At 43.8% G+C, this 27,702-nt stretch overlaps 1 protein-coding gene across 1 annotated transcript; it reads left to right on the top strand.

Moving 5' to 3' along the window:
* Window positions 1-2,990: 2,990 nt before the first annotated feature.
* LOC144268193 (broad substrate specificity ATP-binding cassette transporter ABCG2-like) lies at window positions 2,991-27,702 on the top strand. Its single transcript, XM_077822844.1, has 15 exons — window positions 2,991-3,139; window positions 6,197-6,256; window positions 6,644-6,761; window positions 10,595-10,750; window positions 11,744-11,901; window positions 12,313-12,464; window positions 13,701-13,793; window positions 14,349-14,536; window positions 17,168-17,319; window positions 17,749-17,838; window positions 19,494-19,618; window positions 20,556-20,710; window positions 25,068-25,157; window positions 25,452-25,504; window positions 27,555-27,702. Exons 1-15 carry the CDS (start codon window positions 2,991-2,993, stop codon window positions 27,700-27,702), a joined length of 1,887 nt encoding a protein of 628 aa, XP_077678970.1.

Below are 27,702 nucleotides of genomic sequence, written 5' to 3'. Positions count from 1 at the left end.
ATTCCCCTAAGGTTTTGATCTTTAAGGATGATCCTTCTGTGGGTCCCCTGGACTTTATGGATGGCCCCATAGCATTTTGGGAAGGATAGTTTTTGAATTTATGAGCATATATTTTGGCCCAGAACATCTCTTCTGCTGGGAAAGGCCATAGGAGGGGTCACAGAAAGAGGATGTCTGTGGGAGGGAGGGAAAGGAGGTGGGCACGGGAATTGAGGGGGCACAACCTCAGGAAGCCTTCTTCCTCCCTTCCACAGGATCTCCTGCGGGCTTGGTGAGGGGAGATTCTCTCCTGTGGACTTTAGAGGGTGCACTGGAATAGAGCTCCAGCTGGGTACATGCAACAGTGCCCCAGTGAGCCTTAGGAGGCTTGTCAGGCATCCCCTCCACACCCTCCCACAGGTATTAGAATACTCGTTGAGGCCCCCAGTCACCCACCTGCAGATGGTAAAAGGTTCATGAAGGCCCACACTTATGAGCCCTGGGAGGCTGGTAGAGTAGCCCAGCCCTCCTGCTAGCATTCAATGCCACAACCAACACCTCCCACCTTTCCCTGCAAGCACAAGGAAACCTATTAGCCCTTGATAAGCTAAACTATATCGTCCACTACCAGACAAGCCTGAATAGGCCGGTTAGTGTCCCAGCAGTCCTACCGAGGCTACTCTGGGGTGCTGAAAAACCTACTGTGATTGGTTTGCCATGGAGTGGCGGGAGAGGAGGCCTGGTGATCATTACAGAGGGAGCGATGAATCCCTGAGGGTCTACAGGAGGGGTGGAATGTCCCTGACTACTGCGTCACCAAGCCTCATTCAGTGCCTTCCAGATATCCTTTCTCCCATGCTCCCTTCTCACCACCCCTGTCTGCTACTGGGAAAGGACTAGAAAATCCAGTAAGCAATGGATCTTCCAGCCTGCCCCACCTCCCCTCCACCACCCCACAGGGCTGGACTCTGCTCGCTGCAGGTAGCCCAGCCCAAGTTGAGTTTTGTTGCTAGAAGACCATCCTCACTTTGGAGGGAGGGAGCAGGACTGGCCCCTTAATTGCTAATTAGCAAAAATCAGTCATTTATAATTAGGGTTGTTAAAAAATACAGGTTAGACCTTAGATGTCCCCAAACTTGACTTGAACCTCTGGTGGCAAGTCCCTTTCCCCTCGCCACCATACTTTCTAGGGTTTCTCTCTCTCCAGCTCTGGATGCCGCTGAGAACCCAGGGCCTCCGGTGCAGGGCGAGCAGCCACTTCGACTTCTGTTCAGGTTCTGCACGGTGCCAGCAGCTGACTCGGAGGCTGCAGTGGCTGGTATTTGCCTACTGCGGCGCTGTGCATCCTGCTGGGGATGTTGGCAGAGACTCTGTGAGCAGGGAGGCTACACCCGGAGAGTACTGACCCCCTGCCAGATAGAGCCCCTTCCTGACCCTGGCCTTTCAGCACAGTTCCAGAGCACACATCCCCATCCACTTGCCTTGCCAGACAGAGCCTGCACAGGGAAAGCAGACTGGGCCAAGCGCTTGAGTCAGCAAGGGGCCCTTTCCAGCAGAGAGCCAGGACTCCCGGGTACATCTTTCCACACCCCTCTCAACCCTAGTTCCTGAACATGGCCATGTTTGCCTTTCCTGTGCAGCACTGAAGGGCCAGAGTCGGGAGGGGAGTGGAAAGATGCACCCGTGAGAATAGCTCCCCTGCTGTTGAAATACAGGCTAAAAGCCGTCCTGTACTGATTTAGTATGGGACAGGCAATTTTCTATTTAAATAAGGGAACTGTTGGCAACCCTATTAGCAGGGGTCTCCCTGTTGTACAATTAGTGAGGTTCTGCTGGATAAGATGGTGGGTCTAATATTTATCCAGCATGCAGATCGCTGCACCTCTCCAGACTCCTCCGGGTCCTTGCCCCTGGACATTTCTGAATTGTATCCTTTCCCCCTGCATGTCACATCTTATGTTACATTTGTTGTGAAAATGACAGGAAGGAAGTGCCTGGAACAAGATTATCTTTGTGCCCCCTCAGCCTTCAGAAATCTCAAACATATGAACCCCCTTCATCATGGCCTACACTCACACAGCACACACACATGCCACACCACAGTAAGCCCTGCCTTTACTTTGCATCACTCTGAAGTTGTCTAGGACTAAAATGCCTCCAAGGAGACAGCACTGTAGATTTACTTGGATACACGCTTTGCCTGCTGGGAACAGAGCGGATGCCAAAAGCAAAGTTCAAAATTGTAAGTAATCAGTGCCACCTACTGTCCAAATGGTATTATGACACTCCCATGCCATGCCCCCTCTACCCTTTGCATACTAAAGGAAATGTAATTTAAGGAGGCATGATCTGGGCCTCTTTCACCAATGTCTCTCTGGCTGAAATTCTAGTGCATTATAAAATTCATAGACCTTGGCATTTTCTTACTTTTTCTTTCATACACTGAGGCAGAGCTGTGTGGAGTTCCAAGACTGACAAAGGCAGGGAGATGGTGAGATGTCCAGCAGGTAAAGATCGGGGTGCACCTTCCCCTGCTGAGGATTCCCTTTTTGGTCCTTTCACAAATGATTTTGTTCTATTGTTATTTTCTAGTGTCAAAGTTCCATTCATTTGTGATGTCCCACATATTAGGCCAAGCTCATTTGTGTAAAGACCATTGAAGTCAGTGGAGTTTCATCAGGGAAGAATCTGGCCTTCTGTATTTTACAGTCTGATATCAGCATTTGTGACCCTGCTGAACATACTATTGGCTGCACAATTATATTGCAGTTTGGCTGAGAAGGACTTTGGCTCTAATAAGATTTTGTAGCACATTTTACAGATAAAAGCAAGATTTCCCAACAATAGGACATGAGAAAGCAGAGACGAGCAAGACAGAGATTTGGTGGCAAGGAGACTGACAAAATCTTCTGAGGGTCTTTTTTTTTTTTCTGAAGAGGTTCTTAATCCTAAGGGAAACATCTGGACATTCCCTCTCCCCTCCAATTTGAACTGATTGCTGACTCCCAGGGATGGAACTCTCTGATTCTCAGGAAGCTGTTACCCAGCTGAATGTTCCTGGGCCAGCTCTGGCTTTCCAAAACATCAGTTACTTTGTCCCCATTACCAAGTCCTTTTTCTCAAAAGAAGTAGAAGAAAAGGAAATTCTCAGGGATGTCAGGTAAGGAATGGTTCTTCCCTGTAAAGGCATAGCCAAAATAAGGAATCATGGGGCTCTGGAGCCATAGAGACCTAGGAAATCTTAAATATCAGAGTATTGAACACCGCATATTTGACAGAGCACAATTGAATTGCATAATAAAATTAGTTATCTGTCTCAGGGTTGTCTGTGGTTCCTATCACAGCAATGTCTAAGTACTGCCCAAAAATTAATACTCATAATGAGTGTGCTCTAAATGGCAATATTCTCATGGCCTTGCTTGGCTTCTGTCTGCTTCTCTGGGTGATTATTGAGTTATTCTTTCTTTCTTTCTTCTTCCTCCTTTCCAATCTCTCTGAGAGTCCAAGGGAAATGCCATCACCAGGGAAGATCTCATCAAAGAGGGTTGGATTCTGCCGGCAATAAGGTGCTCCTGCAGTGTCCCATACACAGGAGAGCCTTATCCTGAGCCAGTTTGGTTGAAGCACCTCTGTGGAGCATTGCTATCTCTGAGAGTGCAAATAGTGGTCAGTGGGGAAGATAGGTAAGCGGTGAGACAGCTTGGACCCTGACCATTAAGTGCCTCCTAGATCAGTACTGGTGATTTAAATTCATTTTGGAAAGGAAGAGTGCTCACACCAGGCTCTGTTGGATCGTGTGCATGCTGCTGTGTGAGCTTCAACTTCTTGGGGGAGATCATGCGCAGGCCCAGTTATTATAACCCAGTCTTACCTGGAGACCCAGCCCTCTGCCCTCCCACGCAGGCCCCAGGTACCACCAGTCAGGTTTCCACAGGGGCAGTGACATTCATAGCACTGTTTGTGTGTCAGTGGTTTCATGAGCAACTTATTGTTGACAACAAAATGACATTTTTAATATTTCTGGGGCCAGTGCAAGCAGGTGGGACTCTCTGTGTCTGGTCCAACCAAAGCTAGCTCAGAAATTTAGCAGTGTCCTAGGAATACATGCTCCTCAATCCTGCAGAAATATCCAGATCCCCAATCTCTCTTTCCCCTTGTTTTATCGATCCGCATCTTCCAGGCCCTTCATCCTTCCTGCTGAGGAGCAAGGGGTGCCCTCTATCAACCCATCAGGGCTGATCCTTAATTGACTGAAGGGGTCATTGATGAAGAACACAAGACACCCCTCCCTCAAGAGGCAGAGCATGCTAGCTCTTTGGGGCAGGGACCATCTCTTTGTTATATGTTTGTACACTGTCTAAAACAAGGGGCTTAAATAATAAACAACGTGGGCTGCATTACACTGCCAGCCCCTGCCAGTTTGTGGGACAGCAGGCAGATGGGGAATTTCACAAAGGTTTTCCTTCATGGCACAACAGAGGAAGATCCCCTTTCCTCCTAACACCAACCATTTGAAGATGAAACACCCTTATGCACCCTCTGTATGCCCTGTCAATCAGGGAGTGACTCCAGTACCCTTGCACTTATCAATTGCTACGGGATATTCATGTCTATGGCAATTATCATTTCCCTCTGTCATCACCCATCACATCTCTTCAGCTATCCACCCAGAGCTTCGTTGGACCAGAGAGCTAGAGACCCCAAGTTATTCCTGGGGCTTCAAGGCACAAAGCTGCAGATGCCAAATCCCAGGCTTGCAAGAGTAAATGGTAAGCATGTTAAATCTGAAATAGCACATAAGAGGCTGGCACTGCCGTGGATTCCGAAGTCCCAAAGTATCAAAGGGCAGATTCTGCAGCGAGTGCGTGTGCTTTGCTGTGGATTAATTGATGCCCTCTGAAACCATGACCAGGCTGGTGTGCATACTTTATGAGAGCTGGAATGCCTCACAGAAAACACCTCTCATATCGGTCCCTCATATCTGCTGCAGTAACGCTACTGTGAATCATTTAATTGCCAGCGTCAGCAGATGAGCTCTGCCTTTGCTTGGGATATGGGAGATCTATGAACAATCACTGGAGCCCAAGATTCCAGCTAACACAGAACACCTACGTGTTTAGTATGACCATCATTTATTATTATTTATATTTTAGTAGCACAAAGGGGTTCCAGCTAAGATCAGGTCCCCACTGTGCTGTGTATTGTCCAGAGAGATGAGACAGTCCGTATCTTAAAGAGCTTACAATTTAAGTTTAAGATTAGAGGCCAGAAGTGGGTGTAACAAACAAATGGAGGGATGGTGGGGCTGGGGTGACAGTAGTGTTCACACATATCTACAGGCACTAACTGTGTGCTTAGTTTGAAGGTTCAGATGTGTGTTTAAAGGGTGAGTTTTGAGCTAAATGAAGATACTGGTAGCAATAATCCCAGTTCCCTGCCTGCCTGCTCAGTATCACCTGGCCGTGTTTGGTAGGATCACAGTAGGAGTGATCTCATGGATGGATCTGAAGGAGATGGTGTAGTCACTTTATGGATTAGATTCGGGAAGGTGTTTCACACATAAGGGGAGTCATGGAAGAAAGGGGAGTCATGGCTTGGGAGAAGTGAACAAATAGGCCGTGAGAGTTGGCATAATCAGTGGAGGAAAGAGGGCAGCTGACAATACTATAAAGACAAAGTAAGTGGGCAAAGTGGGGTTAAATTGTGAACAGCCTTAAAGATAAGAATTAGGAGCTATATGTTGTGGTGGAGATGGGGGCGGCTGTGAAGAGATTTAACGGGGGGCTGGGAATGATGTGGTCCGAAGGGCAAGCCAGAAAGCTGATCTTAGCAGCAACATTTCGACTGGGCCTGAGTGGGTGTTTTTCTTTGGAAATTACCTTTGTACAATTACCTCCAGCTCTCAGTGCCCATGCCTCCAGCTCAGTACCTCCACAACAAGTCACGCTGTGACACAAACATTCCTTTGGGGGTCTGTACCAGCTTTGAAACAGCTCAGTGCACATCACACAGCATGGGCAGCCATTTGTGCCCAGGCCGATCCTGGAGTTTACTTTTCACAAATAGCACACACTCTATCAGAAAGCCTGTCTTCTGTCTCATTCCCTTTTCAGCCAATAACTGCCTCTTGCTTTCACTTAACCAGCTTGCCCACTCTGGGTTTCTTGTCATGTGAAATCATTCCCTAAACAGTTTATAATACTATTTCTTTTCGCAGTGGCATTATGAAGCCTGGAATGAATGCCATTTTAGGACCAACCGGAAGTGGCAAAACCTCGTAAGTGTGGCTGTATAAATTAATGCCTCTTGCATCACTTTTGATATCTCTTCTATTGCAAAGAAGGAAAAAGGACTGCGATTCAATACCCACCCACCCCAGGGTGGGTTGGTATCTGCAGCTCTGGGTTTGGGTACATTGGCAGAGCACAGTCTGAATACTGGGATTCATTTCCCTCTCACCACAGGAAACAGCAATACTTGTAGGACAAAATTGGTTCCTGAAGACAACTGCTTAGCTACTTTAGTAGAGCAGTGTTGGGAAATCCAAAGCTGAATGAACTTGGAGAGGGCATGCAGGACTGGGCTGGAAGGGTCCATAGGTTGGAGTGATATGGGGAGAAGCCCTGTATTGAGAAACTGTTAAAAGTCACCTTTTTTTCCTCAGACTCCTTGATGTACTTGCGGGGTGGAAGGACCCGAAGGGGCTTAGAAGTGGACAAATCTTCATGGATGGGAAGTCAGCAAACTCACAGTTTCACCTATGCTCTGCTTACATAGTGCAGGTGAGTCAGGGCAGAATCCATGATGCCTCCCAGTTTGTGCACAGGCCTATCTGATTTTCCACTGGAATAGTATGCTGAGCCTCAAATGCCCAGGACATGCAGCGGCAAGGATTCATGATGTTGGTTAATTGCAGATGTGTATTCCTTATAGCTACAGCAGAGTATCAATTTAGGATCCTGAAATATCACTTCACTCAGCCATAACCACATGACTCTGTCATCATAGGCATTTTCTCCATTTGGAGCATTGTCTTTTCCTTAAGAGACTACAAGTCTCTGTCTCTTTCTCCCACTGAGAACTCTCAGGGCCGGCCCTCAACATTTTGGCATCTGAGGCGGGGAGCTCAAATGACGCCCCCATACCCCCTTGCTTGGGCCAAAACTTTGAAAGGTCTCAATTCTGCCTTCTTCCTGTTCTACTCCTCTCATGGTACTGCTCTGCTACCTACCCCAATAAAGGAGAACTAACAACTTAAAATGCCTTGTTCAAAAATTTTAACACTTAACTTTCAAATGCCTGAGCAGCAAATGTAACTTTTCTTGTCTGCATAGTAAACACTGGCATCTTTATCTGTTTGAATAATCAAAGTGGTGCTTTCCCTGCCTTCTTGGTTGCAAAGATTTGAACTGCTTCCTGAAGGTCCACAGTCTGGGCCAGCTCATGCTCTATTGAGATGGTTGCAAGGCCGACCAGTCTCTCCTGTGTCATTGTGGAGCGTAGATGAGTTTTTATTAACTTCAGCTTGGAGAAACTGCGTTCTCCACTGGCAACTGTTACAGGAAGCGTTAGAAGTATGCGCAGAGCAACAAAAGCATTTGGAAAGAGGGTGGTCATCTTATTTGTGCAAATATATTTCAGAACAGCCTTTGGAGTTGATCCTGCTGAAATATATCTTGAAAGGGCTTTCAGTTCATCACCTAAATCACTGCATCAATATTGCACATGTCATCATGTGTCAACACTGTCTCTAGTGCCCTGCATTGCTGGTGTAGGTCTTCTTCAGGTATAGTGAGGAGTTTTGGAATATCATACAACATTCCAAATATATTGCTGTGTTCCTTGAGCTGCATGAAACATTCTTCAACAGACTGTATTGCACAATCTAGAACCTGGTTAAAGAATTCAACTTTGAATTGTTGTTTGGGGTCTCTTATGGGATTATCCCGTGCCTCGTAATCAAAATGTCTTCTTCTTCAGTGACTCTTGTATTCTAGAATGGATGGGACAATAGCTTCAGTGTGAAGTTCCTCTGCCAACTTTTGTGCACTCTTCAGAACGTTTTGAAATCCCTCATCTGACCGGTAAGACCGTAGGTATGACTTTGCTTTGTCCCGTTGTTCCATTGCTTCAGATATATCAAGGTCAACACTTTGGAGTCTCTTGCTTACAACATTTATTTCAAACAGCATGTCATGCCACAATGCTAAGCCACACAGAAATTTGAAGTTATGTATGTTTCTGGTGATTCCATTTCCCTCTGCCACTGTTCTCCCATGAACAGGTCCTGTCTAAGCATTATCCTCCATAATGGCAACTATGGCATCATCTGTCTTCCCAATTTGGTGTTTGATAGGGTTTATTGCCTCCACTCAACTTTCCCATCATGTGGCACTCAGTGGTTTCAGTGTCAGAGAGGATGTTCCCCAGATGTTGCTTCAAAATTTGCCATCGATGAGTTGATGCAGAGAAAAATACATAGATGCTTTGAATTACATTAAAAAATTCAGCAGCCTCACTAGAAGCTGATGCTGCATCACTGACCACCAAGTTCAATGAATGAGAACTGCATAGGACCAAAAAAGCTTGAGGGTTTAACTCTCGGATCCGTGTCTGCCCCTCCTCTGTTCTTTCCTCTCTCGTGTTGGCACCATTATTGTAGCCCTGACTTTTCCTGTCAGCTATCGCAATTCCCGTATCTTCCAGCTTTTTAAGAAGCACATTTGTCATACCAGCTCCTGTAGTATCATCAATGTCAATAAATTCTAGAGAATGCTCTCTGACAGTCACCATTGAAGGGACATTTTCACTAGGTTCTGTTGTTATTACAAAACACACCATTAAAGTAATTTGTTCCGTATGACTGATGTCAGGTGTGCAATCCAGAATAACAGAGTAATATCTTGCTGACTTCAAAGCTGCCACAATCTTCTGTTTGACTTTTGTTGCCAGTAACTGTATCATCTTATTTTGAATTGTTTTTCCAAGGTAGTGGTGGGTGTACATTTCTTGGGTCGTGACTCTTCTTAGATGATCCTGGAGTACAGCATCAAACTCAGCCATCACCGCCACAGTTTTAAGGAAGTTTCCATTGTTTGGCACATACAGCTGATCTGAAGCGCCACACAGGTTTTGGGTAGCCAGCATTCTCACAACGGCAATGAGCCTTTTCAGAACATTTGCCAATAAAGAGACTCTGATGCAACCTTCTCTCGATGCTGATCATCTATGGTGGCCTTTAACCTTAGTCTCATCTCAAGCTCTTTCCACCTATGGAATGCTCTCTGGTGATTTGCTGCCTTCTCATGGCATGCCAGATTTCTAGCCCTTTGTTTCTGTAGAACCCAATGTGCCTGGAACATTAGACTGGAAGAGTTTGTAACAAAAACAGTATGCAGCATTCTGGGTTTTTGAGTACATAAGCCATGGCCTCTCCACTTTGTCACCATTGGGGATTTCATGCCAGTAATGTGCTGGATGGAAACTTCTATTTTCATTGTCTTTGGGGAACATGAAGTTTTTCACTTGCTGTGGCCCATGCAGTACAAGGAAGTCCCTCAGGCTACTGCTCAAGTGGGTCCACAGTCCTGGATCATCTAGACTTAAAGAACTAAACTCAGCAGCTGCTGTTTCTTGCGCCTCCACCACACTCTTCTCTGATCTACACTTTTCTTCAGGAATGTGCATGGTTACATCCATATGAGATGAAGATATGAATGCTGCACTCTGACGAACTGGAAGATCAGGCATCTCCTCACCACTCACATCCTCACGGAGGCCGGAAGGCTCATCGTGAACATTTGTGTCTATGTATCTCAGGAGAGCTCCTTCCTGCTTAGATAGAAAAGCTTCCTTTGCTTTCTTTCTTTTTCTGAATGCTGCCCCAGAGGGGCGTTTTCTTCTTTCACTCATGACTGCTGTTCTGTGCCAGCTATAGTGGCTCTCAACACTCAATTGAAGGAGACAAATAAGCAGGCTGGTAGCAGGGCCTGAGTGAGGGAAGATATCAGCGTCTTAAGGGCCTAACTGGCTCCTACTACTTCAGTTGACTGACTGTTCTCCTCAAATGGGTTCAGGGAAGCTGCAGGAAACTCCCTGAGAAGCTGGGGTTAATCAGTCCAGGCTCCTGGGGGTGCTAGAGAGGTACATAAGAGGCTCCGCCTCCTCTCTCTCCCTGCAGCTCCTGCTGCTTTCTGTTATTCCCTCTAACTTTTTCTCCTGCCTGTCTGCTATGTCTCTTGTGCCCTCCTTCCTCCAGGACAGCACTCCACCATCTCTGTGCAACTAGAGCAGAGAGAATACATATGCACCGGCAGCAGACACAATTTTCTACACTCTGGGTCTTAGTGGTGCCCACCCCCACAGTCTGGCACCTGAGGTGGCCGCCTCAGTTCGCCTCATGGCAAGGCCAGCCCTGAGAACTCTATGGAAGCCATTAGACCTCTGTATTCCTCTCACCAGGAATCCCCTTTGGGTACAGTCTATCTGTAAGGACTTCACATTACTAGAACAGTGTTGATGATACTAGGACCCACTAAGGAGGTCTTTTCTCTCAAAGCACTGGCTGATTTTCCTCTTTAAATCAAGTGTTTTCCATTGTTTTGTGCTGCCACAGGAGGATATTCTGATGGGAACACTCACTGTTCGTGAGAACCTTCAGTTCTCTGCCAGCTTGCGCCTCCTACAGAGCCGGAACAGTGAAGCAGAAAAGCAGCTGAAGGTCAATGCAGTAATACAGGAGCTGGGGCTACAGGAGTGTGCTGACACCAAGGTTACTGTACTATCTTTTTATTAAAACAAGGCAGAGGTTGTACATGTACTCACACAGCAGCACCACCTCTCATTTCAAGCAATAGCTTCCTTATGTGTGTGCACAAGCACCTGATAGGACCCTTTTCACACACTAACAGTGACAGAGGTGTATGATATGGTGGGTGATTTGAGTTGCACGTGTAGATTCTATCCTCTGCATGCACAGGGTGAACAGAGCACACACAGGTATTTGCTTTTGCAACTTTGCATGTACTGTACATCCAACCCTGCTTAGGCCAACAGCAGGGTTTCAATCTGGGGCTTTCAGTTTTGAAAACCATGAGGTTTTACTGCCTGAGCTAAAGGACTGAGTCTGTCAGCTGGAAGCAGGTTCAAATGTTTCATATGGGCCAGCCATTAGAGAGGGACAAAGTCCCACAATCTCCTAGAGTGGGTTACACATTGGAGATGCAGGCCTCTTCTGCCATTTCTCTCTCTAACTCCCTCCCCTTAATGGGAGGGAGACAGGGAGATGGGATGGGGAGCGGGGTAGGTCCGGTAAGAGAGCAATACTGTGCTCTTGTTAGGCTCACAGAGCTTAGAGGTGGGCTCTTTGGGCAGATCTTGTATGAGAACCACGACTTCTTTGTTTCCAGTTTGCCCCCTGGCTAGGATGATTCTGATCCTGGGAAATACAGACCAGTAAGGATTATTTCAATGCCAGGTGAATTGTTTGAAATAAAGACAAATGGAATTATAAATCATCTAGTGAACATGATATGATAAGGAGAAACCAGCATGGCTTCTGGAGCTCAGAGTGATGGGACGCAAGAGAGGATACAGCTCCCCCTGTTAAAATGTGGGAAGATGACTGAAAGGACAGGAGCGCCCCTAGCTATATGTTTACCATTTGTGTCCATCTCAGATCAACCCACTCACTACGGCCTATATTTAAACTCATCTGCCTCCTCTCTGAGGTTCTTTGCTTGCTTTCTTTTCTCTGTGGTATCAGATTGGCACTGAGTTCTTGCGTGGTGTCTCAGGGGGTGAGAAGAAGCGGTGCAGCATTGGCATGGAACTAATCACTGCACCTTCACTGATATTCCTGGATGAGCCAACTACGGGACTGGATGCCAACACAGCTAATTCCATCATGCAGCTGCTGCACCAGTGAGCCATTCTCTGTTTCTGATGCTCCACTCCATTAAGATCTTTGGAATTTCATTTTGATATTATCCCCCTTTCCATGCTCAAGCTGTCTCACAATGATCTAGCAAATCAACAGGTTATATACAGCATAGGCTCTGCATAAATATTGAAAAGGCAGGTCAACAATAATGCATGCAGCCAGGCATATTAACACCTGTTTTGAGATAAAGCTATAGTCTGAAAACTAGGCTCACACCAGTTTATTTTCAAATAGTACTCTGAGGCATTTAGTTTCCATCTAGACAGCCCTTAGAGACATAGGCAGCAAATACCTTAATGTGGCTTTGCCTCCAAAATACAGTTCAAATTAAGGCCTAAATTCTAGCTGGCCTGGGACTGTGATATTTACCACGTGCTTCTTCTGTTTTGCAGACTCTCCAGGAAAGGAAGAACTGTGATTTTCTCTATTCACCAGCCACGTTATTCCATCTTCCGTCTGCTTGATCATCTAACGCTGATGAACAAGGGAGAAATCATTTATGCAGGACCAGCCGAAGAGTCCACTGGCTATTTCAACAGTATTGGTAGGGGGTGAGACTGCGGCAGGATGAGAATTATATTTCCTACTGCTACAGGACAGCTACACATGGGTGTTTGTTAATGAAACCCTTAACAGTAGCAGACAAGGTTTCTAGGTGCACAAACCTAGTGCAAATAAAAGGATGCACCAGGAGAACCTAGGTCAGACAGGCAAGCAGTTCACTATTCAAGGACATCATGGAAAACGGTTTTGATTCAAATCTTAACTGCATCAGCCAACTCACAGTGTGCAAAGGCCAACTTCATTGCTTCATGGTTGTGCTTTGCCCGACCCGTGCAAAAGAGCTGGATTTAACTCTCTGTCCAGGACTCTAACTCACAAAGACAGCAGAGACTGGGTATATTTAGGAGATAGTAAAGTGGGGGAAGCAGACGAGGAAAACATAAGAAAGTGCTGCCCTACAGGGGTGCCATGTGCATCCTGAGGAAGAGGAATGACAGGCATCAATGCACAGCAACATATTTTAACTGGTCCAAGGAGAAGTGTAGATGGTTCAATTCACACGAGATTAGAAGACATACAGACGCATGATACATCGGGAAGACAGACAGGTCCATTTAAAAGAAACAAGAGGTTTATTTCAGGTTCCTTTGTGAGATATTGTGTTGACCAGTAAGTTAGTTGGTTTAGGAGTGAAGTTGGCTGTGAAGGACTGATCTGTGAGAGGGCCCAGCTGGTTGATGTGTTTTAAGAGAAGGCTGGTTTGGCTAAGATAATTATTGTCGCTGAGGAGGCACTAGTTTGACATGAGGCTGGTTGGTTAATCTGAACGGTTCTTTGGCTCTCTGGGAAGGCGGGGTATGGGGCACTACAAAATGTTTGCGATGTAATTCAAAACCCTTGAAATGAAAGGTTTTTGCATTTTCTTCTTAATTTTTTTAAAGTCCTACTTGATGTAATTTCACTTTTTTTTTTTTTTGCATTCAACATTAGAAGCATTTTTGAGTGGAAATAGGTTAATTGAAAATCTCAACATTTTTAATTGAATCAGGACAAATTATCATATTAAAATGTGTGAACTCAGATTTTCACAGGTTTTAATATGCAACTGTCCATTTTCCCAAAATCTCAAAAAGGAAAACTTCTGTGCCACAAAATGTCCTGAGACTAAACATAGTATTCTGGATGATATTTAGCACAGAGATTTTGTCATTTTCTCACATTGCTAGTTGGGCGTGAGGTTAGCTTTTATTTTCTCTTGTGATATGGTGTATTTCAGGTTACCAGTGTGAAGCATTTAACAATCCTTTGGACTTCTTCCTGGATGTCATCGTTGGAGAGATCATGCAGTCCCAGCCTAGTCCAGAGCTAGGTGAGTGCTGTAAAATTACATTGGCTGAGAAAGAGAGAGGTGGTGGTGAGACAGAAGCTAGGACAATGTCTTGCAAATCCACTTCAACAAAAAATACATCGGGATTGTAAAACAGAGGTAGCCAAACTTCTGCAGTGCCCATTCCAGCATTTAGCTCAGAGCCTGAACACAACATACTGGATTCTCCTCAAAATAATTCTTGTTCACGCATGGTGCTAATTCCCTTCTACCTCAATCACTTGCCAGTGTTACGCACATACAGATGCGGTCTCAGAGTAACATTTTTATGCTATATTTTCCCTTTAGCAAGCAGACCTGCCAAGGCATCATCAAATTCATATGCAGATTGCTGTGGTTCTTTTTGCTTTTCAGTTGTGTTTAAGGGTATGCAAATGGTGACTAGAAAGTTACTAGCAGTGATAAAAATGCTGGTGTGATTATTAGCAATCTTTGTCGCCTTTCTGGGAGTTGGCTAACACTTTCAAAATCCTTCAAAAGCAAAGTTGAAGCAGGAATGGAAAGTTTTGACCTGGGGCTGTCCCATTTTGTCTGCAGCCTTAGTGAGAGAGTCCGATTCTCATAGCAGCTCTTGTAGTGACAAGAATCCACTGCCCGTCTACTACCACAAGTCCCACTATTATGAGCAGCTGCAGGAAGAGTTGGAAAACCTACAGTCATTCAAGAGCCACCTCAGCGATGCAGTTCCAACAAAAGCCACCTATGCCACCTCATTCTTCCGCCAGGTGAGGGAAAAGGGAGGAAAATGCAACATAAAAGACACAAGAAAAGGAAGGTTTCAGGGTTTGTGGTCTTAAAGCAGCAATCAGTAGATTCTTGCAGAGGACCTTGTGAGACTTATTCAATGTGCAGCAATTCCAGTGAGACCTCGGAGTCTAAGACTTCATAGATATTAGGGTTGGAAGAGACCCCAGGAGGTCATCTAGTCCAACCCCCTGCTCAAAGCGGGACCAACCCTGACTAAATCCTTCCAGCAACATAAATATTCTTCATTTTTGTAACCACATAGGACCAGATTCAGGGATCCTGTGCCCTGGCCAATTAGCAAGTTGTGTGCTGAGTATCTCCATGAGGCCGCTGGGAGAAGAAACCCACTGAGTCACTCTGCAGAGGCATTGGGCTGAAGCAAGGCCCCAGTTTTCCCTGCTCTAAGGAATGAAAACCAGAGGATTAACACAGCCGTGGATCCTCAGGATCTACTCCTCCTTACACTGTGCTGTGCAGGGAGACCCCATGGAGCTGGGCTGTGCACCACACCAGCCTCCCCCCATATTTAACCCCATTGTGCCGCAGACTTGCACAGGTGCCACTGCCAAGGAACCTCCACAGCCACAGAGTTGAACTTCTCCCTTAATGAGGAGCCTAACCCTGCTTTTCCTTTAGGAAAGCACATCCCCAGGTACTCACCTCAGAAGGTGCCCCTTCAGTAATTTGAGGTTGCAATGTACAGTGAAGAAGCAGGTACTTTTGCTGTCATGCTGGGGAAGGATTTCTATAGTCCATCATTCAAAATAAACTGTGAAATTAAGGAACAATTTAAGGCAGGTAAATTGAAAACTTTCCTTAAAAATAATATAATGGATGGAACAGAATAAACTTTTTCAGAGATACGTAAATTACATTATACAACATGAATCAGACCCTCGGCTGGTGTAAATTGGCATCACTTCATTAAAGTGAAGGCCACCATGCTGATTTACACCATCTAAGGATCTGGCCTGTATATTGATGGAGTTTATGTTTAATGTTACTGATCTTACAAAGTAACCGAGTACACTGAGTAGGGGGGGTGGGCAGGGAAAGTGGGGAAGATTAAAACAAAAATCAGAAAGGGAATGTTTACCTATGACAATGACTTCCATCTCAGGCACAGGCAGCCGGGAGTTGTAAAGAATGCACCACTGAGAGTGTGGTGTTAATTTTTTTAAATCATGAGAAAAATCAGATACGCAGTCTCTCTCTGATTGCAAATGTAATTCTGTGCGAGCAAATGTGCGAACAAATGACAAGAGCTTCAGAGCTCATTCTACTTCTATTACAGTCTTTGAAAATAAGGCAATGTTCTCTGACATGCACAGATGTACCCAATTCCTAACCTTTACACATATCATCACACCAAAATAACATATCTACGGGAAAGGAGGGCAGTTTAAAAGCCTAACTAAGTACCAGAAAATTATGTATTAGAAGTCAGATACCTTACAAAAAACACCTTACCGCATTCTACAGTAATTATCCAGAATACTGCAGTTTACCATTGCTATAGTGCACTGAACTACTACTGAAGATGACTGAAGTATTTTTAAATAAGAATAGCTATGTGGAGATACATAAGTAAAACATGTATGCTCTAGGGCAGTGGTTCCCAAACTTGGGATGCCACTTGTGCAGAAAAAGCCCCTGGCGGGCCGCGCCGGTTTGTTTACCTGCCGTGTCCACAGGTTCGGCCGATCGTGGCTCCCACTGGCTGCAGTTCGCCACTGCAAGCCAATGGGGGCTGCGGGAAGGAGCACAGGCTGAGGGACCTACCAGCCACCGCTTCCCACAGCCTCCATTGGCCTGGAGCAGAGAACCGCGGCCAGTGGGAGCCGCATTTGGCCGAACCTGCGGCGGCAGGTAAACAAACTGGCCCATCCCACCAGGGGCTTTCCCTGAACAAGCGGCCTCCCAAGTTTGGGAAACACTCCTCTCAGGTGTTGAGTGGCTTGGCATTGTTCCAGAGTAAAGGTGAATGGACAATTGCTGCAGACAATGGAGAGACTGTTTCTCTGACATTTGCCTGTGTCTGGTTTAGAAGCCATCTTTATGAAAGTGAGATTGATGCGAAACTTTCCAGATTATATTCTCCACTAGAGGCAGGGTCCCTAGCTACAGCTTGCACATAATAGTCAATGGGAGCTTGGGAAATCCCAAGTACTTGGTTTCAAAGAATTCATATCGCACCAATCTGAGGCTGTTGCCTTGTGGATATTGCTATGCACCTGCCATGCATGGTGTGTGGGGATGGGTCATAGTTCCAATCAATTAGAGCAGGCACATCTTGGGAGGGCTCAGTCTTGCTCAGTGTCTGGGGTGGGAGATTGAGCATCATTTCACTCAAGAGAAATCCCTGTGAAGAGTGCAGTTGAAAGGAACTTGCAGCTAGTTTCCTTTGCTAGGATGGATGGTAGCTTCAACATGCAGTTTTGAGCATGGAGAAAGCAGGGGAGAAAACAAAGAGAACATCAGGATTCAAACATCAGGGTTGTAAAGAATCCTCAATAAAAAATAAAGTCCAATGGACTGGCCTGGGATATTTCAAGGAGGAGATTTAATGTATGTATGTATAAATTATGCACTCATGTATGTTCCCTTAGCTGTATGTTGTGAGCAATCGCAATGTGAAGAACATCCTGAGGAATCCTCAGACATCCATTGGTCAGCTCCTTTTGGGCACTTTCTTCTCCATATTGGTGGGGCTCATTTTCTACCAAGTACCAGCCACTCTGCCTGAAGCCTTTCAGAACAGGTGAGAGAAAGAACAGAATCTTTAGTCCCTTCCTCCAGCTGGTAGTCTGAGGGAGGATGGATGGATAGATGAAAGGAGTGGCTCACTTCCAGAATGAATGAAGAGATGCAGACAAGTTCCTTTCAAGTAGCCCAAGTGAGCATAATATCCTGGGGCACCCAAGGAGTTAGGAGAGGGAACCTGATATGGAACCAAAATCTGCTGAAGACATCAGGGAATATTCCCAGTAGGGAGGACAGTGACAGACTCAAAAATTTTCCACCTGTAATTGAACACTTACCTTGGTGAGGACCTGATTCCCAAACCTAACTTCCAAGGCAGTATAATGTGAGAGCCGTAAAAAGCATGAGAGAACTCTCTGCCCTTTGTGTACAAGTCCAGCAGAGAACTCCAAATAAATCTCTTTTCCTTTTCTTCCCTTCTCTGCAGGTTAGGAGCTTTCTTCTTCCTGGTCATCAATCAAGTCTTTGGGAATCTGTCTGCAGTGGAGCTCTTCATCAATGAGAGAAAACTCTTCATGTGAGTGACTCTAAAACTCCTTCAAATCAAAATGCTGGAAACAGGCATAAACAGGCTGTGGCTGCAGAGTTTGCTGCAGATCTACCCACCACCACAGAATTGTGCTCCAATAATTAAGCCCTCCCAAAATTTCAAATCATGTCCACATCTGTCTAAAAAAGGAAGGGAAAGAGACAATGAATCACCACTCCTAATGCCAAAAGCCTCAGATGCCTTGTAGATGTCAGATCCCAAACTATTTCTAATGCCTTCCCAAGATGCCAAACGCCCCATCTGTTCCTTGTCCTGTTACCGAAATCTTCACCATCCCCCAACAGCTTTTACAATAGTTATGCATTTTCAACACCAAAATCAGCAGCACCTTAAAAACTAAAAATCTGTGGCAGCGTGAAATGTCTTGATTTTGACATCAAAATAAAAAAGACACAGGAATAATGAATAGATTGTATTATTCATTTTCAGGTTTCACTCATTTAAAAAAATTGTGCACTTTTTCTAAACCTCACCACAGAATTTCCAGATTTCAACACCAGAACACCTCAGAAATAAGGATGTCACAGAATTTAGGTCCAGCTGGACCTTAGAAATGGCCAGAAGATCATGAAGCTGAGAAAGTCTGGCTCAGCTCCCAACTTTAAAATGCTCAGTATTATTTCAAAACAAATACAATCATAGCCAATTGAAATCTATACATGCAAATATAAGGACACTCTGTTCGGTCAATCACAGTATAGCATGCAAGTAGCATCTACAGACATGGCAGAATAACAGCAGAGAGAAGTGAATGGACACATTTCAGAAAGAAAAGACTAAATACAGGAAAGGTGCAGTTTCTACATTCTACTCTGGAGAAACCACGATGGCGGGAAAGAAAGGAATTGGATATTTGAGGAGAGCGAGGACGGGGTGACAGAAAAGGGAAAGATTACTTTGAAGAAAAAAAGAGAGTGTGTGTATTTGTGTGTGTGTATTTGGGGCATGTTCATCTAAGAACTTAAGGTATAATCCTACATAATTTGCAATCAATGAAAGTAAGATAGAGCCCTGCCTTGAATAGGAGAAATTGTATTACTGGATTCTGAAGCAGACAAGAAGCTTGAAGCTGGAGAAGATTTCTGATGTTTTCACATTTCTAGATATGGATGAAGAGACTGGCCACCACATTTTGGACAAATTGAAATTTGGGTCAGAGGAAGACCACTGAAGGAAGGAGGAAATTACAAGCAGTAAGACAAAAGGAGATAGAAGCATGGAGGAGAGTTTCATCAGAGGAGAAGTCAGGATAGAATCATATGTGGTGATGTTTTAGATGTGATAGGAAGATTTATAGACTAGGAAGAAACAGGAGGCAGAAATAGTAGAAGATAAAGCTGAATGCATATGTTTATGAAAGTAAGGGTAAATGAGAGAGGTGTATCAAAGATGAAGATGAAGGCAATAGTTTTTCTTCAGGATGTTGTGCTTACTAATTATTTAATGGCATATCTGTTTGGAGATGAAGAAAGTTCTGATGGAGACAGAAGTTGATGAAATTGAGGGAGAGAGAAGTAAGGAAAGGACTGAAATACTAAAGTGGTTATAGAGTTATATCTCCTAAATGTATGAAGTAGCTCTTTGATTTTCAATGTTTTTATTTATTGCATACATTTTTCCAGACATGAGAGCTCCAGGGGATACTACAGGACCTCAGCATATTTTCTGGCCAAGGTGTTTGCTGATTTGATTCCCAATCGTATCATCCCCTTGTTGATGTTCTCTGCCATATCGTACTTCATGATGGGTAAGTACTGAATTTCCTTTAGCTCAGCACCTCTTTGAGGAAGTGATTCAGGACAAAAATCACCATGGGAAAATGCCACAAAAACTTTGGGGGTAATATCAAACTCTGGCAAGTCTGAAATGTCATATTGCACAGATTTTTGTGGTGATTGTGCTTTGTTATTAATTTTTGCCGTTAGGTCACATTGCTCATAATCAGAGGTAAAAAATTCTCTTTTTATGTACAATCTTTGTATAGAACTTCCTAGGATTCCTGTATTCATTATTTTTTCTTTCCCCCCCCACTCCAATAATAAGACACCCACACACAAAATCATCTTATTTCTAGTATACCACTAGCTCTGACTCCAGTTGGTTGCGTTTTCACAAAGCAGTGCTCTATCAGATCCCGACAGGCCTCCAGCAGTGTGGCCTTCTAAGTTTCCCCCAGAGCTTAGCAAACAGTGCAGGAAAATCAGTCAAATGATCTCAATATTTGAGACACGTGAAGAGTTAAACAAACCCACGCAGCCAAACTGCTAATTTTAGCATGATTATATACACTAGGATGAAAACAGGCCCAGATTTCTAGTAAATAGAAACATGTTGAGGGATGCACTCTCTAGCTGCTCTTTAGTGGTAAATCTGGCACTCACAGCCCCACCCTGCAAACTCCTCATGGATCCACTGAGCTTTGTCATAACCATGCCCAAAATACAAACCAAAATTTAGTAATGGGAGATTTCTCACAACATTGTCCTGGAGGGATATGCTATGGATCCAGCACTGAAAGCATCCCCACTGCAGTGCTTGTTATGAAGCCTTTAATTCCAGAAAATGCCAAGTTGGAGTCCTGTAGTGGGAACCACCTTAGCCCGTAGCAATTCCATGGCAATGCCAGTTATGGATCCAGACCTTTCCACAGTACTGAGTCACTTTCTCTCTGTCCCCATACACAGGTCTGAAACAGGATGCAGGATCTTTCTTCCTGTATGTTCTTTCCCTCAGTCTGACAAATCTGGCAGCCGTGAGCATGGCCTTCCTGGTGAGCGCCAGCGTCAGCACCTTCGCCATCGCTAATGTCTTAATCGCACTGCCTTTCGTCTTCATGATGGTGAGAACTTTTTATCCACTCAAGGGCAGCCTTGCAGGATGTACAGCGCCTACTGGAGTCAGAGATGGGCCGAAATCTCAACATTCAGTTCAGATCCAGATTTCAAATATCCCATATTCCAGGGGTGCTCAGATCTGAAGAAAGCAAGATACAGAGCAACTGTAGCTATAAACAATATGTTATTAGTACAGCTAGTCTAAGCGGAGAGGTCTGGTCTGAGCACAAGACAGGCAGTCAGCAATGCCTGAGTTCTAATTCTGCCTCTGCACCTGTCATGTTCCTGTACCAGACGTGGACTGGCTACTAGAGCTTACTCATGCACACAGATGTGATCATCATAAGATCCTTTACCACTCTGCCAGGTATGGCTGAGGTTAGTGTAAATAAGGTACAGCAGAACCCCGTTTATCTGATCTAATTGGGACCAGAGCCAGATTGGCTAATCAAAAATTTGGATAATTCGGAGAATGGGAAATTGTGAGGCTGCAGCACCATCTAGGGCCACAGGAGAGATTGCCTGCTTCTGGACCTGTGTGCGCTGGTTGTTGGGTTAATATGGAGAGCCGGATAATGGAGGGTCGGATAAACAGGGTTCTACTGTATTTTGTACACAGCGCCATCTAGTGGCTGAACAGCATAGTACAGTTTAGAATTCCATTACATCGCCCCCTTTAAGTTCTATATTCTTACCATTTACAATATTTACACTGTCGCATTGTCTTTGAAATTCAGTACATATCAGTCTGCTAAGTGTGTCTGTATCATACTGGTTTTCTAATTATATGACCCAAATGTGTAACAATTTGGTCATCTAGCTGTCTGTTAGTTTCAATGACAGGCTGTAGTTGGTTTGGAATCCTTGAGTATTCTCTTGTTGTTCTGCATCTGCCATGTGTACAGTTTGCTCTGTTGATTTTTCTTTCTGAGGAAAGAAACTGTAGATGTTGATGGTCTCTGCTGAACTCTCTGTTGTCAGTCTCAATCACATATAATCTGTGTGCTGGATTCTTTTTCTTTACAAGAGCTGGAGCTGTTCATCCTTTTTCTCCGTCCAATTTGACATGAACACAGTCACCAAGTTGTAGACCTGGCAGTCCTCTAACTGAACGATGTCTGTTGTAAAAGTGTTCATAAACTCTTTTAGCCTTTTTATCTGACTTGGCTACTCTCTTCATGTCTGGGCACTTTGTTCCGGTTTTGGAAAAGACTATCTAGAATCATTCTGAGGTATCTTACCATCAGGAGTTGTACTGGACTATATCCAGTAACCACTATTGGTGTTTATCTGTAACTCAGAAGAACAAGAAACGGACCTTCCAGCTGTAGGATTTTCTTGGCTATCCGTATAGCTCTCTCACCCGTTCCATTCGCTTGTGGGTAACATGGACCGCTAGTAATATGGTCAAAAACATATTTCATTTGGATTCAGTTAAATTCTGTTGCAGTGAACTGTGGTCCATTGTCTGTCACTAGCTGTACTGGAATACTGAAGTGAGCAAAAGTGCATTTGAATTTCTCGATAATACTGCGACATGTTATATCTTTCAAGTACATTATTTTTATATATCTGGAAAAATAGCCCACTACAACCAGGTAATGATGTCCTCTAAATTTGCATAAATCCTGCAGCTAGTTTCTTTCAAGGTTTCTCTGCTAGTAGTGTTTGTACACTGTATGGTTCAGTATTACCTCAAGTTGATTTGTACTAGATGTCCTTTCAACAGTACAATATCATCAAATCCTCCATCAGGTTCTTCCATATTTTTCACTAGGCCCATCATGGCTGCCACACTGCAGCTGCAAAGTTTGTTAGTCTTTGATCCTTTAGTCACGTGCACTCTGAATGCATAGCTTTTGTCTATTGTGGTAAATCCAGGACAAACAGTGTGGTAAACCGAGGACAAACAGCTACAAAAAAGGGAGGGGTAGTAATTAGTCCCAGGGGATTAAAAGGCCTTTCCTTGTCCCCTGAGGAGATAACCAGGGGGAAATAAGGTTCAGCTGGAAAAGGGGTTGCTAGGGAGCTAATTAGGTTCAACTGGCTCCAACTGCTGGAGTCCTTTTTAAACCTTCCGCATCCTGGAAGGAGGGGGGCAGGAGTGAGAAAAGCAGGGATGCTGCCAGTAGGCTAAGGGCAGCAAGACACCGAACCCTTCCAGGAAGGGAGGCTGCACTCCCTCCCCAGAAGGGAATGAAAACAAACACAAGGGACTGATCAGGGAAAGGAATAACTGGATCCTGTGCTATCTGTAAGGATTTGCCTTGCCCAAGCAGGTGTCTCCAAGGCTAACAAGGACTGAGTCTGCTGAGGAGAACAAGGTACTTTGCCACACTGTGTAGGTTGTTTCTGTGGTGAATTGGACCATGCAGTTCAGAATACCTCCAGGGCTAGTCAGAATTGTGTCCCGTCATCTCTACAAGAGGTTAAAGGTGATTGTAAGTCCCTTCTGAGATGATGTCATTGGCTCCTGAGATAGTTTTAAAGTCAACAGTCTTGTCCTGAATATTAAATTCACTCTGCATGCAGGCTCTGTCATCACAAGTGATATATCCAAGAAACAATGGCTCTTGTTTGTCTGTAATATGAGTCAATTTCCAGACTGCTTTGGTGTGATGAAACACCTGCAACATGTGCATATTTCCTGTATGTATTACACTGTGTGCATCTGTCTGGACATGCATCATCTCTCGGTAATTTGTCCCTCATAGCCTGGGAGTTCTTGCTCTTTGCTTCAGGGGTTTTATGGTAAGGACTTTTAACACTCAAGTGTCTGAAAAACTTGAAAAATCTGAAACTAGCTTAGAAACTGAAAACAAATTTCTCTGTTTTACTGTGTCACCATTTTAGACTGTTTTGCTATTTCAGTAGCTGTGGCTAGGGTTAAATCTCTCTTCAACTATAGCTGCTGTGAAAGGTTTTTTTCGGTTAACCCAATAACCAAACCATCCTGTCTCTGGTATTTTTTGTTTTGCATTCCTCAAATCCAATGTATGCAGAGCTCTTAACATTTTCCCTGGTTCTTGAATTCTCAGGTGAAAACTTGCTCTTTCATAAACCACATTTCTCTGAGGTATAAAGCATGCACCAAACATAGCCAGAACCCTTTCAGAGTCATCTTTGTGACTGTCTTCAGTAAAGTAAAAAGATTTAAAGATATGTTCTACCTGTTTCCCCATAGCATAAAGGTGATTTGATACCTGTATATTTCCAGTTTCTTTGTGCAGCTAGATAGCAATATGAAATCTTGCAGAATATTGTTTCCAGTCTGTCAAAGCTGAAGTTCTCTGGGGCATTAAAGAGTGGCATGTTGGTGAGATCCTGCAACCTTTGTTGCTATTTTCCCTCTGTTTCTGTTCTTAGTTTACTCCATATACCATGTCACATTCCTGTACCAGATATAGACTGGCTTCAGAGCTTGCTTATTATACACCCCAGATAAGTTAATCATAAGATCTTTTAAGGCTCTGCCAGGTATGGCTGAGTTTAGCTTAAATAAGGTATTTTCATGCAGCAGCACCTAGTGACTGAACAGTATAATACAGTTTACGGTTCCATTACCATACCTGTGATCTTAAGTAAGTCGCAAAGTCTCTGACTCAGTTTTTCCACTTGTAAATGAGGTAATCCTTACCTATTTCAAATGGGTGATTTGAGATGTTTGTTAAATATCTGTAAAGCAGTTTAAAAATGGAAAACATTACAGACTTTTTAACTTCTCACACATATTGTACGAAAAATATGCATGTTTGTATTCCATGTCCTTCGTAACAGTCTAATGGTATATTATTCTCCCCACTAGGATGTACGATTAGAAGAGGCTTCAGTCCATGCTTTAATGGCCTTTGTATTTTTTATTGTAATACATTGCACAATACAAACAACTGGAGATGCCTAAAACGCTATATTCTAAAACAACTAAAGACATTTCTTATGGAAAAAGTAGTTTCTGAACACACACACATTAGCTACTGTTCTAAGCTAATCATTTTAAATGAAAGCTACTAGTATTAGGAAGTCCTAGTAAACTTTAGGGACAAATAGTCTGAAAAAATATTTTACAAAACAATTTTTAGCTAATAAATATACTAGTAATCTTAAACTAGATTTTTTTTTAAACAACGCAGAAATTGGGTAAACATCCGTAGCATTGTTGTTTTCCTACTCAGAAGATAGTGGATAGGAACACCATATATTTGATAAAAAATAATTTCCCTATTCTTCCTTTCATGAATGAGGGCTACTATTTGGCTCAAGATGTCTGGTACTGAGGAACAACTCCCAAGCACTTTGGGGGACAAAAGGCAAGCATATAGTTAATAATATGTTCTACATTTTTTTTTGCACTGTCTCCTACAGGTCTTTGGTGGGTTCCTTGTAAACCTGAACTCCATGCTGAGTTGGCTGTCCTGGATCAAATGGATCAGCATCTTCCATTACGGAATGAATGTGAGTCACAGCCCTCACAGGGGAGATGTGGCAAAGTACAAAACAGCAGGTTCAAAAGTAAAGTGAACTTCATCCCCCAATTGCTAAAATTGTGTCAGGGCATCACGGTCATGCTGCATTTCCCAAATCTCTTCCATACTGGGACCACCCTCTATTCAAAGGTTGGAAAGGGACCACAACCAAAATGGAACATTCCATGTCTCTGGGAAGGAAATTCTGTTCTTGCTATATAGTTTATTCATCTGCCATTTCCTAACAGATGAGATTTTTTTAAACATATGTTTCCTGTTTTAGGCCCTGACCATCAATGAGCTCACAGGAGCAGTTTTCCATTTGAACTCTTCCATGTAAGTACTCACTCTGTTCACCAACCACCAAAAACAACCCAAAAGAGCCAAGGGAAGGTAGAGGCTGTCATATCGGACATACTTCACCACAGGGGTGCATACAAGCATTCAATTTATAGAGTATTTTTGGATATACAGGAGTCTGACATACCACACAGGTACCCAATGGAGTATAAATAGAGGAGGCCATGATGTCATATCTGTTGAAGGAGAGGCTGCAGTGTCAATACATATTCAGTGAGCCAATGTTTAACTAACTTATAAACAGGAAGAACGGTACACAGGAATATCCTGTAATAAATACTACACATTAGAGGGAGCTGTTAGTCATTCCAATATATAACAATATTCTTCCAAAATCTCTAACTTCACCATTTTTAAAATGTTCTTTTAACACAATGTGTCTTGCATAAAGGGTACAAAATGCTTTAGTAACATTTCTTCACATACTAGTACATATAACCTTAAATGCTTTACTAAATATAAACCGCACCACAGGTAAGATTTTCAGAAGTGCTCAAGAAACTTGAGTACTTTTCTGAATCTCACCCAATATGTATAATCTAAAATTATTTAAAATGCATAGGTAGATGTCTCTAACTAGTAGTGGTTTTTTTATTCCTTGTGTACAATATTTTTTCCCCTTCTGAAGTGTGATAGTCAGTGCAGTGTCTCCAGTTATCTCTTTCTTCCCTCACACAAGGGAAGATGAATCTGTAAATGTCACTAGATTTCTCTATTGTAAATCAGCAGGCATGGTAATAAAAGAGTCACTGTAATTATTAGGTTAGAATTTGGTTCTGGCTGTTCCTCATGCAGATAACCTGTACCTCCACACCAAAATTTGTCAGGACAGATGCAAGACATAGGCACTTTCAGGAAACAAAGAACATGGATATCACAGAAGTCACCTATCTGGAAGTACAAAGCATTTTCAGACCAGAGAAATACATGGCGGCATTTTACATGGCATTTTTAGGCAACACAGGAGGCATATAGCAAGCGAACAACAAGATCATATTAAGCATTTATGGAACTTAGGGATTGACAGGCCACATATGGGACACCACAGAGGTTCACGCAGAGTGGGCCCACAGGAAGTTCATAGCGGGATGTTACAGGAGCATATGTATTATGGTTAAAGTACTTACAAACACTTAATGGCTCACCTGGGAACTCACATAGTCAGATCATCAGTACTTAGAAGGGCTCATTATAGGAACTCACTAGGCAGGACACATAATACACCCTTACAGGAGTTATATACCTTGATAAAACATCAACAGCTACTGTAGAATTACAGAATACACAGAGACATACAATAGGCCCATTAAAAACCAGTACAATGTCCCATTAACAAGGACAGCTCATTTATTTAGAAAAACCAGGTTCATTTGTCAAGGGTCTTCTAGGCATCTGAACATGGACTACATCTCTTCATTCAGGGAGCATCCAGGTGGGTGGGTCAAGGCTGGCAGTTGTCCACAAGAGCAAATGCATCACTTCCATAACATGCCTTATCTACTGCAGCCCACAAGCAGAAGGCTTCCCCACAGTTGCTTCCAAGCAACTGTAAAGAGAAGATGGCACTCTCTGAATGAAGCACTGCAGTACTTCACTACAGAGGTTATCATAGAGCTAGATGTTGCAGAAAGTTAACGCACTCCATTTTTCACTAATTAGTAGCTATTGTGACTAATTACACAAATTAAAAGAGCTAGTGAGTTTGGTATTCTCCAGATAGCCTCCAGGGAGCAGCCTTTGTCCAGGAGAGGTTCAGGGCAGGATCACAGTGCATTGACAGAGCCACGGCTCAGACTGGAATAACTTGAAGTGACAACCTTGCAGGTCAGGACCTAGTTGCATTAGCAAAGCTGTGGGAAAGGAACAGAAGGAGAGACTTGCACAGTGCCCTCCTTTGCTACACCTGGTTCTAATTAATACGTTCGCACTTATCACCACTAAAACTTATCTTCATAACATTTCACATAAAACCAATTGTGTTTTATTTGTTTGAACAGTGCCGAACACCCGTGTCTGTTTGTTGCAGGGTCCCTGGAGAGGTGTACTTGCAGCAGCAAGGCATCAACTACAGCACCTGGGGCTTGTGGGAGAATGAGGTTGCTCTCCTGTGCTTGTCACTTGCGTTCCTGTTCTTTGCCTACATCCAGCTGTTAAGAGTGAATCGCTGGAAGTAA

The sequence above is a fragment of the Eretmochelys imbricata genome, chromosome 7 (genome assembly GCF_965152235.1).
Source record: "Eretmochelys imbricata isolate rEreImb1 chromosome 7, rEreImb1.hap1, whole genome shotgun sequence".
Classification (NCBI taxonomy): domain Eukaryota; kingdom Metazoa; phylum Chordata; order Testudines; family Cheloniidae; genus Eretmochelys; species Eretmochelys imbricata.
This window is presented reverse-complemented; position numbering and strand designations above follow the sequence as displayed.

Coding starts and splice junctions, on each gene's coding strand:
- LOC144268193 (XM_077822844.1), top strand. CDS start 2,991: ATGGAACTCTCTGATTCTCAGGAAGCTGTTACCCAGCTGAATGTTCCT. Junction 3,140..6,196: donor GAAATTCTCAGGGATGTCAG/GTAAGGAATGGT, acceptor TTCTTTTCGCAG/TGGCATTATGAAGCCTGGAA. Junction 12,465..13,700: donor TGGCTATTTCAACAGTATTG/GTAGGGGGTGAG, acceptor GGTGTATTTCAG/GTTACCAGTGTGAAGCATTT.